The 16,263-nt window shown below is 40.1% G+C and overlaps 1 protein-coding gene across 6 annotated transcripts in view; it reads right to left on the bottom strand.

The window, feature by feature from the left end:
* Positions 1-15,127, bottom strand: part of LOC139756596 (zinc finger FYVE domain-containing protein 1-like) — a 47,389-nt gene extending 32,262 nt beyond the window's left edge. Inside the window, exons 1-3 of one of the 6 annotated variants that reach the window (XM_071676230.1) lie at positions 14,964-15,127; positions 11,770-11,895; positions 2,360-2,493 (exon numbers count right to left, since the gene is read on the bottom strand). In XM_071676230.1, the coding sequence (XP_071532331.1) occupies positions 2,360-2,493; positions 11,770-11,895; positions 14,964-14,989 (286 nt within the window). In that variant the 5' untranslated portion in view covers positions 14,990-15,127. The other 5 variants (XM_071676232.1, XM_071676235.1, XM_071676234.1 and 2 more) reach the window with 5 other exon arrangements.
* Positions 15,128-16,263: the final 1,136 nt, after the last annotated feature.

The raw sequence follows: 16,263 nt of genomic DNA, 5'->3' as shown, positions 1-16,263 counted from the left end.
TCATGAGGAAAAAGATCATGAGGCAAGTGTTTTGGGAGCAGCTGAGTGAGGATGTTAGCAGCTTTGATGCATGAGACCGGGTTATAGTGATGGGGGATTTAAATGTGAAGGTAGGTAGTGTGGCAGGTGAGGGTATAATTGGTGTACATAGGATGTTCAGTGTTGTAAATAGAAATGGTGAAGAGCTTCTGGAGAGATATAAAGTATACGTATATGAGTAGGACAGATGGTCAAAGGGCATTACTGGATAATGTTTTAATTGATAGGCTTGTAAAAGAGAGACTTTCAGATGGTAATGTGCTGAGAGGGGCGCCTGGAGGATATCTGATCACTAGCTTGTGGAGGCGAAGGTGAAGATTTATAGAGGTTTTCAGAAAAGAAGAGAGATGGGAGGACTTTCAGCCCCTGCTACCATCTCTTTTAATCACCTCTTACGACATGCAGGGAATATGTGGGAAGTACTCTTTCTCCCCTCTCATCCGGGATTTATATGTAACAAATGAGAGAGACAGTGCTGCTACTGTGGAAAGTAAAAGAAGCTTAAAATTGGGAAAAGCAATTAAGTTTTCAACACCTTGAGAGGATACTCTAGTTTTACTAGAATATCCAAGTCTCAACCCACCTTCTTATGGTGACCTCGTTATTATACCCCTTAGGGGCGGAACTAAAGGGGGAGGCATTCCCCAATTGCATCAAGCAAATACTTTTAGGTTTGGACAAACACCTTAGGTGTGCTGTCACTTTTAGTTTTTTGACAATTTTGGAGCCTTGCTGCCTCTGGAAACACTGTGCTGGAGTTGCCCTCCGCCAGTGACCAGTCAAGGGTGAGGCACAAAAGGCTAAGAAGTAGCACTGGAGTTTAACAGTTATGCCAAGGGTTAAAAGAGACGAGCGATTGAGGGTGACAGTGTCAAATGTGAATGGGATTACTGGTGAGAGTAAAAGGAGAGAGATTATGGAAAGGTTTAAAAACTTTAGCATGGATGTGCTGGGAAATAGAGAGACCCATATCCTTGGGCAGGGTGTGTGGAATGAAAGTGGAAATGATGAATGCAAGTTATGGGAGGGTATGGAAAGAGGTGTGGTATGGATGGGAATAAGTGAAAATTATTGGAGAAGAAGAAATGAAGGATAATACTGCTATCACAAAGAGTAGGGGAGAGTGTTAAAGAGCATGGATGGAATGGATGAAGAGTAGTGTGGGAGAAAGGAAAGACTAGGACTGTGAAGTATGCATAGGTATGTGTACAGGCACCTGTGAATATGAAGGCTGTACGAGGTAAAGATGAAAAGAAGCTTTTCTGGAGAAATTTGAATGACTGTATAAAATGGTTTTGAGAATGAGAGAAACGTGGTCGAATTAGGTGATACAAATGTAAAAGTGGGATGTGATGAAATTGGCGAGATAGTTGGTAAATGGGGAATGCCTGGAGTACATGAGAATGGAAGTTATCTGGTGGATACTGGTGCTGGGAGAGGTTCATTCTTTGCAAATACCTATTTTCAGCACAAGATCATCCATAGATATACATGGATGAGAAATGATGGAAGAGAAGAGTAAAAGGCATTGACTGACTATGTGGCAGCTTATGAAAGATTGAGAAAGGCCATGCTAGATGCTAGAGTTGTGAGAGGATTCTGTGGAGACTGACTAGTTTGCAGTTCTTGTGGGGATGAGGATTAGGGAGAAGTGGAGGTATGGTTAAAGGAAGAATGGGGAGATAAAAGTGTTGGCAAGCGAGAAGATAAATTAGAAAAAAGAAGGTAACTGAAAGCTTAGATGGAAGTGCAGTGAACGTAGGAATGCAGTCATGTGTGAATGAGGTATTTAAAATGTTTAGAGAAATCCATTATATGTTGTAGAATCAGTGGCTGGAAACAAAGCAGTGAGATACAAGAATAAAAAGGGAAATGCATGGTGGACAGAAGAGATTAGAAATGCAGTGGAAGAGAAGAAAAAGTCATATGATAAATTGCTTAATAGGAATGTACCAGTGGAAGTTCAGCAAAGGAGGAGGGAAGAATACAAAATATGTAAGCAGAATGTTAAGAAGCCAAATTGTACATTCAGAATGAATTTGGATAAGTTAAAGTTCCATTTTGTCATCATTTGGCTATTCAGCAGTTTACTTATTTGATAACTTTATTTTCAAAATATGAATTATTGTTTATTAAACTTTTCTCTACATAATAATATACATGACCTACTGTATGAGAAAAACAATTAAGAAAGAGAAAAGAAGTACTGACGATATTCATTCATTGGTAATGACTGTTTTCCCAGCAGCACCAATAATTGAGATTTCACCTTGTTTCTTTAACTGTAATTTTATATGCTATACACTTGATGTTTACTCACTTGCAGGAATCCTTGACAAACCACCAGAGCCCTCTATCCTGAGACTGTGCGCAACACCAGGACCACTGCTACTACGGGGACCCCTTCGGGGTTCCATTGCTACAAATAAAGTTGCGTATTCCAGACTTGGTGATCTTAAAAAAAGAAACAAATAAATCACACAACAGATACATGTTATCACATTCAGTAAATTTATATCTGTATGCCTACATATATATCAATACAGACAGAATATCTAAAATCCTTGTTTCTAAAACTGACACTCCCAAAGTGCATGCTCCAGCATACTGAATACTGCTGACGAAGCTTGAGTTTCCAGAAATTATTTCTGTAAATGTTTATCAAGTACTTTATATATAACACATTCATACATATTAAACACAAATAACACTCAGAACTTGCATCAGGCATGCAAAGCACTCTTGAAGGTTATATTCAGACCACTATGTGTGGCTCATACAATAATATAAATGCAATTCTAAAATCCCTTTAAGTTAAACCTCATGTTATGGTCATTCATATCAATGAATCTCCACGATTAACAAGCATGCTGAAGAACATTAAACTTTTCTAGAAATAAACACAAAAGTACTCTCTGAAATTAAGTTGGCAGCGATCCACATTCCTTGATTATTTGCAATCATAAAATATGAACACATTAAACATGCACTAAACGAATATATATAAAATCATCAATGTGTTTGATACACAAGAAACAATGGCTAATACCATATCTATTCCTAAGTGCACAATTGCCCCATATAAAAAAAATCCACTTTATCCAATTTATTTTGACATTTCTTTTATATTTGCTCACCATTTCCCACATACATGAGGTAGTGCCTGGAACAGAAAAAGAAAGGCCACATTTGATTGCATCCATTCTCCAGCTGTCATGTGTAATGCACCAAAACCATAGTTCTCTATCCAAAACCAGACCCAAAAGACCTTTCCATGGTTTACACCCTGGTTCAGTTCACTGAAATCATGCTAACCTCTGTATACCACATCATTTCAATTAACTTTATTCCCTATACAACTTTCATCTTCCAGCATGCTCAGGCCCCAATTGCTCAAAATTGTTTTCACTCTATCCTTCCATATCCAATTTGGTCTTAACTTCTCCTTATTCCCTCTACTTCTAACAAATATATATATCCTCTTTGTTCACCTTTCCTCACTCATTCTCTCCATATGTCCAAACCATTTTAGCACACCCTTTCAAGCTCTCTCGACCACACCCTTTTTATTACCACACCTTTCTCTTACCCTTTTATTACTTACCCAGTCAAACCATCTCATATCACATACTGTCCTAAAGCATTCAATTTCCATCACATCCACCCTCCTGTGTGCAGCCTATTTACAGCCCATGCCTCACATCAATACAATATTGGTGGGACCACTATACCTTCAAACATACCCATTTTTACCCTTCCAGATAATAATCTCTCTTTCCACATATTCTTCAGTATTCCTAGAGCCTTCGCCCCCTCATCCATCCTATGACTTATTTCACTTCCATGGTTCTATTCATTGCCATGTTTACTTCCAAGTATCTGAAACATTTTACTGCTTCTAAGTTTTCTTCATTTAAACTCACACTCCAACTAAGCTGTCCCTCAACCCAGCTAAACCTAATAACCCTGCTTATATTCACATTTATAGTCAACCTCCTCCTTTCACACACTTCCAAACTCAGTCACCAACTTACATAGTTTTTCAATTGAATCTGCCACCAATGCTGTATCATCAACAAACAACAACCAACTCATTTCCCAAGCCCTCTCATCCCTTACATACAGCATACTCACCACTTTCCAAGATTCTTGCATTTACCTCCCTCACCACCCCATCCATAAACATCACACACCCCTTTTGCAGAACGACCTTCTCTCGGAACCACTTACACTCTTCTCTTCCTGATCATACACATGCCTTACACATTTGATAAAAACTTCTCTGCCTCTGTCTCCATTCCTTCCATACTATGGTGTTAGTGACGTCTGCTTCATGAGCCAGTGCTTTAAAGGATTTCAAGTTGCACTCCTTTGCCTCACTAACATGTGGTCTATTGGCATTCTGTCCACAAACACACAATCTTTCTTTATATGAAACACTCGACAACACTTAACTCACGCACCTCATTCTTCGTAACTAGATTTCCCTGCAGTGAACACTATCTGCTAGCCCTGCCTTTTGGCAAAATGATAGAAGCAGTAGATAGAAGGGGTAGGTAGAAACATTTAAGTAGGGTTATTAGGTAAAAATATCAGGTAGAAGCAGTATGTAGGAGAATTAGACAAACAGTTATTCGGAACATTAGATAAGAGCCTCTGTAAACTGCACTGGACTTGCTCTCTGCCAGTGGCCTGTTAAGGGTGAGGCACTCAAGGATAAGAAGTGACATTGGAGTTCTTTAGTTATGGAGACTGTTGCTGTGGCCACCTCTTTGAGGGAGTTCCAATTGGAACTAGTGTCAGAGATATGGATGGATGGAACTATATATTCTCATGAATTTATACAAGGCATCTCTATCAACCCAAATATATGTCTCTCCAGATCCATAAATGCCACATACAAATCCATCTGTTTCTATATATATTTCTCAATATTCTTTAGAGCAAACAATTGAACCAAACTTCCCCTATTACATCTCAAACCACACTGTTCCTTCCCAGTGTGATACTCTGTACATGCATTCATCCTCTCAACCACTGCACTCCCATACAACTTACCTGGTACATGCAACAAACTTGCATCTCTGTAGTTTGAACACTCACCTTTATTCCCTTTGCCTTTATACAATGGCACTATACATGCATTCCATCAACAACTCAGGCACCTCATCTTGATCCATATATACAGAGAAAATCCTAGCAAACCAGGCATTAAACTGACACCCACTTTCTTAAGAAATTCAACTACGATACCATCCACTCCAGAAGCCTTGTCACATTTTCACTTCTTTCTTTACCAAACCACTCTATTACTCTCACTTTGCAAATCACCCAGACCCACCATCTGACACTCTGTCATCAAACACACTCAGTAGTCCTTCAAAATACTCACTTTATCTCCTCCTCACTTCATCACTACCTAGTACCACTCCCCCTTTGCCCCGTTCATCGATGATTTTTTTTAATGTTATCAACCTCGTTCCAAAACATCTTATTCTCCCTTAACTTTACTGATACTCAATCACACTAATGCTCACTTGCCCTTTTTCTCAACCCCTGCACATTCCTCTTGACTTCCTGCTGCTGTCTCTTATACATATCCCAATTATCTGTACTCTTTCCCTGTAGGTACAGCCTAAATGCCTCTCTTTTCTCTTTCACTAGCAACTTCACTTTTTCATCCCACCACTCACTAACATTTCTAATCTGTCCATCTCCACTTTCTGCATGCCACAAGCATCTCTCACACATGCCAGCACTGCTTCCCTAAATACCTTCCATTCCTCAACCACTCCGTTAGCTTCATTTACTCTTACCTTTTGCCATTCTTCACTCAACCTCTACTGTTATTTCTTCACACAAGACTTTTCCAAGCTCACTTTCTCTCACTACTCTCTTCTCACCGGTAATATTCCCTTTTTTTTTTCTAATTTGACTCTTGCTTCCGCAAGGTAATCAGACATCCCACTGGTTGCCCCTCTCAGCACATTCACTTCCCAAAGTCTCTCTCTTACATGTCAATCAATCAATATGTATTCCAATAATACCCAAGGACCATCTTTCCCACTCACATATGTATACTGGAGTATGTCCCTCTTTATGAACAAAATATTCCAAATTACCAGTCCATTTTCAGCACTCAGCACCACAAGATGTTTACCATTTCCTTTCACTTTACTGAATACCCCATGATTCAATTTTCTTCAAAAGAATTTACTGTTACTGTAGAATGGTATCAAATATTGAGTATTCCAAGCTAGTTTTATTCAATGATTCAAGATATGAATGTGATGACACACTTAAAACATCAATCGTTATGTGTATAAGTAAAATCAAGCTTTGAGAGTACACTATAGATTACTTTATCCAATTTCCACACCTTGAGAGGAATGTGCATCATCATATGTGAAAATATGAATAGGCATTTTCATTCTAGATGAGTACTATAACACGGTTCTTTGAGCAAGTGTAATGGTTAAGTTTCTATGATACGGAAAACATTATCATATACAGGTTAATGTCTTTGGTTCGAGTAAACTTGACCAGAGAAAGAAAAGTTAAGAATATGAGACCTGGACAAAGGCCAGGGTACAGATGAGACAGGGTAAGATCTGCTGACATAAATCTACAGAAATCATTTGAGTTCCATCCATCCAAGCTCTAATCTTTAGCCTACTGACCATACCTTTTCCCCAAGATATAAACATAATGAGGTTTTCATGCATTCTAACAATTTTCATTAACTAGTGCCTGAAAATCTGAAAAGTACAACAAATCTGATTTTCTATCTTAGCCAAAAATACAAACAAGATATTCCTACTTACAAAGACATTGATAGTTCTGATGTGATTACAGCAACAGTTTCTGTAAGAGATTCAAACTACTTTTCCCTCTGTGCTGTATGTATCAAATTCCCATCAAAGAGGGAAAGATGCTTCATCTACCTTCCAGGATTTCTTATCAATAATGTTATAAAATAACACCTTGAAAGGTATTATATAAACTGCAGCACGCTGGTTCATGCAGCCACAACAATGACTTAGTTCACACACCAACAGTCAAACATGACACTTTAAAATCCTCTTGATACAGAAGTCCACAATCTAACTTCAGATGAACCAATCAGGATGGTGATGACTCATACATACATCCCATGCAAAAGAAAGAACTAGAACAAAATTACAGAAGACAACCCTGTCAGGATATCTAAGCATCCAATGATTTCTTTTTCAAAACGACCCTAATCTTGCAATACAATATGTCCTAAGATGGTATGAGAAGAGAACTGTTGAATGTTTATAACCATGTGAAAACAAAACATTTACCTCAGGCAGAGAGAGTTAAATGGAACTGGTGCAAGAACTTGTTTGATGGGATCACACAACACAAAATATTTTTTCACTGAGTTTAGTACATATTCTAAGTAACCAATTGCCAGTAACTGTTCAGATATCGTGAATTACCCTTATCAATCACACTCATGGTGTGACATAAGTTTCCACACTTGTATAACTGTGACATTCAACCACGAACACATGTTGATCAATGGTAACACCTTTGGTTATTACAGACCAGTATCAATACTTATCACTACTGCTTTGACCAAACACTATCCCGTACGCAGTTACTAACTAGGCATGTAGTGCCTATCGCTCTTTTGTTGTGCGTAGTCAACGATAACGACCTTGAAATCTTGTCGTCATTCCGTCAATCATGACACACACGAGGTGTTGTAATGTTACACCCCCAAACCTTTTCCCCCCGCCTCCCACCCCAAACCTATAATTCACTACCCACACCGTCAGTGGACTCGGACGTCGCGCCGGAATGCCCACTAACCATTCACATGATGTCGAGTTGCCAGCAGATGCGTGTCACATAAAGAGAAAGGTGGTGGAAGGAGTCCAGAGCTGTGGTGAAAGTCATGAAACACTTCACTATCTGAGTGAGGTAGTGTTTACATTTTCTGCGATCAGCTGTGGCAGGACCAGGATGTCGGTCGTCATACATACACACACACACACACACCCACCCACCGCCAGCGGGAATTTTGTTTCATATTGATTTAGGCGTGTTATGTGAATACATTACGTAATAGCACCTTATTCCATGGACATTTATTGATCTCCAGCTAATCTGCAGTCAATGAACGCCCCGTTTAGTAAAACTGACTAGCCTCAGTTAACGTGAAACTAATACTCGAGTATTTGTACACAAGTCTTCTACTAAAGGAAATATCATTTCATATGATATTTATGGTAAGCCTGTAGTTATATGAGCGACCTTAAGCCCAACTCTAAAGGTTTATCGACAACAATTTATATGCTAACAAAATATGGACTGATGTAATCGAAGCTTGGGAGAAAAGGTGCAATGGCTTGATAAGATCCCTTATCAGTTGACCATTGGTTTAAACCAGAACTAAAATATCCGGAAGAAACTCATGTTAGAAAACAATTTGTCATATCACAAAAAAATGATTGTAAGTCAGTACATATATGTATCTATATATAGAGAGGGCCTGCCCTTCCTATACGATTTATTACAATCACGGCGAGGGTTCCCGATCACTACAGTCGGCCTCAGAGTCCCGACTGCTACATAGGAGCCTTCAGAAAGCGGACATGTTATACCAGACGCCCTAAATTTTTACATTATTTCTAAGACATGCCTCCGAGCCCCGTTAAAACTCTCGATTTGGAGGGAGTTTGAAGGGTAGAGGGGCCCCTGAAAGAGGCTGGTACTGACCCTGTACACACACACACACACACACACACACACACACACATATTATCATTATTATCATTATACTTAATCGCTGTTTCCCGCGTCAGCGAGGTAGCGCCAGGAAACATACGAAGAATGGCTCATCCACTCATACATACACATAAACACCCACACGCACATTACATACATACACATACATTACATATATATATATATATATATATATATATATATATATATATATATATAAACACATCTACATATTCATACTTGCCTTCATCCATTCTGGCGCTACACGCTCCACGGGAAACAGCATCGCTACCCTCTACTTCAACGAGGTAACGCCAGGAAAACAGAAAAAAAAAAGGTCACATCCGTTCACACTTTAGTCTCTAGCTGTCCTGTGTAATGCACCGAAACCACAGCTCCCTATCCACAACCAGGCTCCACAGACCTTTCCATGGTTTTAACCCGGACGCTTCACATGCCCAGGTTCGGAACACTGACGCACGCTGACCCCAATACACCGGACCACTCCAACTCTCTCTCTCTCTCTCTCTCTCTCTCTCTCTCTCTCTCTCTCTCTCTCTCTCTCTCTCTCTCTCTCTCTCTCTCGAGTGAGTTCTATGACTAGATCGGAGTCCTATGAGCCTGCCTCGCGAAAGTGCTATGTAATTCCATGCAGTTGGAGTCCGGTATCACCTATGTAGCTTCAAGAACGTCTCCTTATCCGTAAATCTTCGAGCCAATTCTCACACCTTTCCTAATGAAGTTTTCTTAGAGTTAAGTTCTTTTCAGTATTAAGTTCCAGGTCTCTCTCATAGGTACGTCCAAATTCTGCTTCTACAATAACACTTTCTGTTTTAAATCCTCATCTTTATCATTCACTTGTTAGAGTTGGATTTCATCGTCCACTTATATGATTACTCATGCATTTCAACCAAATCCTTTGCTACATATTACATTTTCTTCAATTCCGTGATGCCTACATAAGTTTGGCATGATAGGGCAAACATTTTCAGATAAAATCTAACTTGTCTTGGCAGGTGACACGTAGAGAGTAGAAATATCAGTGGTCCGAACACCGTCATTAATTACCCGACCTGGTGCTGTTGCCAGTCTGGCGTGATCTTTGCTCTCTCTCCCATTTCGGTAGCACGCAGTCCATTTTAACAAAGTCTTCCCTGTCCATTTTAACAAGGTCCTCCCTGTCACCAGTCTAGATATGATTCTGTTTTCGGATCCTTTGTGAGAAACGGCATCGCTGGCATTTCTACAGTCCAATTATACGTAACACATACTGCCATTTCTCCTCTGACGCTGTTGCTTACTCTCTCTTGGAGGTAGATCTGTTGTACCTGACCTGTTTTTGTCTAAATAATGTTACTTAGTTTCTGTCTGTCGGAAATTGTTAGTTTCTTGATGATCTTTCCCAGTAGCTTGAAAACCATGTTTGTTAGTGACATGGGTCTGTGTGCTCAAGGCTGCCTCCTTCTCACATTTTTTTTTGTATCTTTTTCATACATATTCGCCAATCCCCGTGTGAGAGAGGTAGCGTCAAGAACAGATGACCGAGCCTCGGAGGGAAAAATCCTCACTTGGCTCCTTTCTCTGTTCCTTCTTTTGGAAAAGTAAAACAGTAGGGGAGGATTTCCAGCCCCCCTTATCCCACCCCTTTTCGTCGCCTTCTGAGACACGCAGGGAAAATGGAAAGTCTTTCTCCCGTATCTCTTCTGTTAGCACATCACCAATTTTCGAACGAATCCTAAACATCCAGAGCGTGTTTATAAGGTTTCCGGATGCCCTTTGAGTATTAAGAGCTAGATACCACCCAGCCCACGACCATTGCTCTCATGAGCATTCTAACGTCCTGACTCAAGGTGTCCATGTTTACTAAGGCGTCATCCTCTATGAGTACGATAGCAATGAGAGTTCATAGTTCGCCAAGGCAAGTACGTGTGAAACATTTTGCTCTTCGCATATAAGCCCGCCATTGTTTGAGTAATTTACATCGCCTTTTGATCCTTTGTCACAATACAAACTGATCCTGATCCTTTACCGAGGAAAAAAAGTCCTCGATAGAACGTATGGAATAGTTTTGAATGGTACTTTTTTTCGTCTTCGATATTGTTTCATTTTTCGTTTGCTTGCCACTACTGACCTTACTGCAGTGACTGTGTGTTGCTCGGCCTATGATATGTGTTTCCGACGTGATTTTTCTTGTAACCCAACGTCAAACTTTTGGGCGCAATTCCCTGTGGCAATAGAGCCCCCAAAATAACACTGCAAGAACCAGAGGAACTGGTGTCGAACGAGTCTATCACTTCGCTCTCCAATCTCTTATCTTGTTCCCGGATCTAACTCAGTCTTCCCCAACAATCTTCATAATATATTCTGTCATTTAATAAGAACACAAATAACACTCGTTCATTAGACACCATAAAACAGACAGCAACGGAAAATTCAGACACTGAATCAAAGTTCTCCACAATCTAATGATTCTTATTCATACTTCAGAAGTTGACCAAAAACAGGGGAAGAAAATATCAAATCTGCTGTTGCCTTTGGCGAATATCATGAAATGTGAAGGACGCGATTGTAACGAGAAGTCTGCTGGGTTAATCTGGACGTGGCTATTTTGAGTTCCTTTGGGGAATGTATGAGGTATCGGTACCTGTCAAACAGGGTGTGTTATGGCTATTTCCCCCCCAGACGATGATTTAGACCTCACTAATATTAGACATTATTAACGATGATTAGAATTCAATACTCAGAAAATAGCCCATTCTCGTACAAAAGTTGTAAGACAGAGTCTTTACCACAAACTCAAAAAGAGAAATTGCTAGACGAAACTTCTATTTTTGATACTAAAGAGAAGACATCACATCATCCCCTCAACCTCCCAATAATTCCTCCTGTAATTACACTCCCTTGAGCATCGTGACCATTTACTACTACTTCACCTTGGTATATCTCTCTATATTAGTTTCTGTTGGCACTTACCTGCCCACTCCTTCATTGTGGATTTGACATATTCTAGTGTAGCAATGCCCGCTCCTCAGAGCTTGAAATTCACCACAGAAATTCACATCTTTAACGAAGACAAGCAGTTCTCCGTCGTTTACATTCCTGAAAAAAAGAAATATATATATATATATATATATATATATATATATATATATATATATATATATATATATATATATATATATATATATATATATATATATATATATATATATATATATATAACTATTGCTAACAATACTGCTTCCACGCATGCACACATACACACTTAGGCTGGTGCGTATGTATGTATGTGTGCGTATATACACACATGGGAAAAGACATGGTAGATTACAAAATTAAGAGACCAGGCAATTTGAGTGTATAAAATTCCCTCCCCATAACACAAATAGTAATCACGGACACCTGAGTTTATGTGGCAAAAGACGACGCCAAAGAACGGAAATTAAACATGATTCATTGAGATATGGTCCTGAAATCTACAGAAAATAAACAATCTGGAAATCTGCAGTTTAGTTGACAGAGTACAGGTCATTTTTGTGAATGATTCTGTGAAATTTACAATGGAGGAGTCGGAACATGGGTACGTTTTGCCTCCAATACAGATGAAGAGTAAAGAGACGACAGGTGTGGTTCAGTAAAGGATATCAAATAGAATAAAAGAGCTTATGGATACATTATGGAAGCCCTAGAACCTGCCAGCCACTAAAACGTATAAGAGAGCAAGGAAGGGCCACAAGTGGATTAGAAAAGAGGAAACTTTGAAGGGAAGAATTGCGGACAAAACGGGGACGAATAAGGGGGAGACTCCTCCAATGGGTAGCAAAATCATCTTAGAAAATGGGGATAAACATGTCAGAGGATCCTTCTTGAAATGGGGTTGAGGTCACCAGTAGCGTGTAGCAAGGATCAGTCTTGAGAACAATGCGATTCTAAATCCACGTAGATTATGTGCCAGAAGGGCTGGGGGACTCCTACTTAAATGTTTTTTCAGATGATACCTTGGTCATGAGAGAAGTAACAGGTTAGGGAGACTGCAACAGTTTACAAGGGGACCTAGACAAACTCCAAAGTTGGTTCGATGCATGGCCAGTGAACTTCATCGCGTAACTGCAGACCACTGAGAATGGAAATGTGACATAACCTGAGAGTAAATCAACAGGAAACGAGCTGCAGGTGAGAGAGAGAGAGAGAGAGAGAGAGAGAGAGAGAGAGAGAGAGAGAGAGAGAGAGAGAGAGAGAGAGAGAGAGAGAGAGAGAGAGAGACTTGTGTTTAACCTATCGCGAAAGCCCCTTTCTTGGAACAACAGTGAAGAGGAGACAAACTTAACTGTTGACAGACGTTAGGACGGCTTTCGTAAAAAAAAAAAGTGGATAAAGATATATTCAGCACTCCATTTACGTCATGTAGTAGGTCAAAAGTAGAAGATTATTCTCAAAGTTTGGTCCCTGCATTTCGAGCAGGTAGAACAGCTCGAGGAGGGCAACGAAGGTTAGCAACAGGATTAAGAAACCCGAATGATATGGGGAGGTTAATGGCAATCAATATGTCCACCCAGGAAGAGAGAAGAGTTATGTGTGACTTAAGCACAGCTTTTTACCTTTTTGAACCAGTTTGATAGCATTAACTGTGTGAGGAGGTATTCGATAGATGCGACAGTAGAACAACCAGAGGCCATAACATGAAATAAAGATATCAAGTGGTGCTTTTTATACTATAAGTGTAGTGACTGAATGGGATACTACTGAGTGATAAACTGTCAATGAGCAAAAGTATACACAAGCTTAAAAAGTTGTTTGATAGAGAAAGTTTAAGATAGTGGGCTCTGGGAGTGTCGAATTCCATCTAGATTCTACAAATAGGTAATTACACACACACACACACACACACACACACACATATATATATATATATATATATATATATATATATATATATATATATATATATATATATATATATATTTTTTTTTTTTTTTTTTTTAATACTTTGTCGCTGTCTCCCGCGTTTGCGAGGTAGCGCAAGGAAACAGACGAAAGAAATGGCCCCCCCCCCCCCCCATACACATGTACATACACACGTCCACACACGCAAATATACATACCTACACAGCTTTCCATGGTTTACCCCAGACGCTTCACATGCCTTGATTCACTCCACTGACAGCACGTCAACCCCTGTATACCACATCGCTCCAATTCACTCTATTCCTTGCCCTCCTTTCACCCTCCTGCATGTTCAGGCCCCGATCACACAAAATCTTTTTCACTCCATCTTTCCACCTCCAATTTGGTCTCCCTCTTCTCCTCGTTCCCTCCACCTCCGACACATATATCCTCTTGGTCAATCTTTCCTCACTCATTCTCTCCATGTGCCCAAACCATTTCAAAACACCCTCTTCTGCTCTCTCAACCACGCTCTTTTTATTTCCACACATCTCTCTTACCCTTACGTTACTTACTCGATCAAACCACCTCACACCACACATTGTCCTCAAACATCTCATTTCCAGCACATCCATCCTCCTGCGCACAACTCTATCCATAGCCCACGCCTCGCAACCATACAACATTGTTGGAACCACTATTCCTTCAAACATACCCATTTTTGCTTTCCGAGATAATGTTCTCGACTTCCACACATTTTTCAAGGCTCCCAAAATTTTCGCCCCCTCCCCCACCCTATGATCCACTTCCGCTTCCATGGTTCCATCCGCTGACAGATCCACTCCCAGATATCTAAAACACTTCACTTCCTCCAGTTTTTCTCCATTCAAACTCACCTCCCAATTGACTTGACCCTCAACCCTACTGTACCTAATAACCTTGCTCTTATTCACATTTACTCTTAACTTTCTTCTTCCACACACTTTACCAAACTCAGTCACCAGCTTCTGCAGTTTCTCACATGAATCAGCCACCAGCGCTGTATCATCAGCGAACAACAACTGACTCACTTCCCAAGCTCTCTCATCCCCAACAGACTTCATACTGCATATATATATATATATATATATATATATATATATATATATATATATATATATATATATATATATATATATGAGGAGAGATCCCTGTTTCATTAACCCTTGGCTGGAGTCAGTATTGTCAAAGGTCGTTATCATGATCTCACATACTCGGTCAGTACATTGTGTTGTCGAACTTACTCTCTGTCGACGACTCCAGCGTTCATCCCGTCTGCCCACTACTTCCCTCCTCAGGTAAAACAGTCGCTGTGGTATGAAGGAGTACCTCTGGCTGTGGTCTCCCGTCCAGCAAGGTCCTGTGTTAGCTCACACTCCTACCACGGCGTTTCCACTCACTCGTCCCCTAGCACACTGAGAGTTGCGGGGCAGAGGTCGTGACCCAAGTCAGGTCAACTGTACCTCACCCAGCGACATTTTGCCCACCAGAACGATCACAACAACTGCTACCTCAGCTGTTTACCTTGCCCCTCCCCCACACGAGATATTACGAAAGGGTGATGAAAACTAGATGGAATATCGCTCGAGAAAAATGTTTTATGAAACGATAAACATTTGTTCAATCGAGAAAAATATATATTCTTACGAACTACGTCTTAAAGAATTAGATATTAACAGGTAATGTGAAGGTCTGTGGTTATAACCACAACGAAGGTGTGGAAATGCATTCAACGTATTGACATATGAAAACAAGCTGTCTGATGTAGTTTCTGGCACAACAGCACAATAATGAAAGGCAGCTTCGCCTCAGGTCTCTGTGGCTAAAAAATCAAGGGAGCATCACTGGTAAGACATATCGTCATCTGTGGATTTTGAGCACAGAGACTGCAGCTGTGTGTGTGGTTGTGTGTGTGTATGTGACCTAGCGATGGACCTCCAGGTCATGTTTGTCCCGCGCTTCTCCCAGCTCCATACCAGGTCCGCTGGGTTAAGTACGTCTTGAGTACGTCCTTGGCGCTGCCCACAGGATCGGTCGTCACACAGTTAAGACTCATTCCCAGCTGGGACCCGGGATTATTACGAGCGCATGTCCTCTCCACAACCCCGGGTTAAGCGAACAGGATCTGACGGTTAGAGCGTTCAAATTCCAGTCTCCGACGCTCCCAGAGACAGCCCTCTTCTCTGTCCTGAGTACTAAAAAAACCAGTAGTGTTTATGCACTCTCCTTGATTAAACACTTGATTCATTCACTCCTTCGATTTTCCATGCTCGATGCATATTCTTTGTGTCATTATTTGATACTCTCTCACTGTATGCTCTTATTTGAACACCGTAAATTGCAAATTTTGCACTGGTCTTATTTCTATATATGACTTGCTACGGGCGATCTCATGTCCTTTATGAGTTTAACAATTTAATCTCTCGAATTAACCTACAGCTATACTCATGATACATGCTATGGATGACTTTTACGCACTGATTAACTTACATTATATATATATATATATATATATATATATATATATATATATATATATATATA

Source organism: Panulirus ornatus, chromosome 22 (assembly GCF_036320965.1).
Source record: "Panulirus ornatus isolate Po-2019 chromosome 22, ASM3632096v1, whole genome shotgun sequence".
Classification (NCBI taxonomy): Eukaryota; Metazoa; Arthropoda; class Malacostraca; order Decapoda; family Palinuridae; genus Panulirus; species Panulirus ornatus.
The sequence above is the reverse complement of the archived record's forward strand: the minus strand, read 5'-3'. Positions and strand labels throughout refer to the sequence as shown.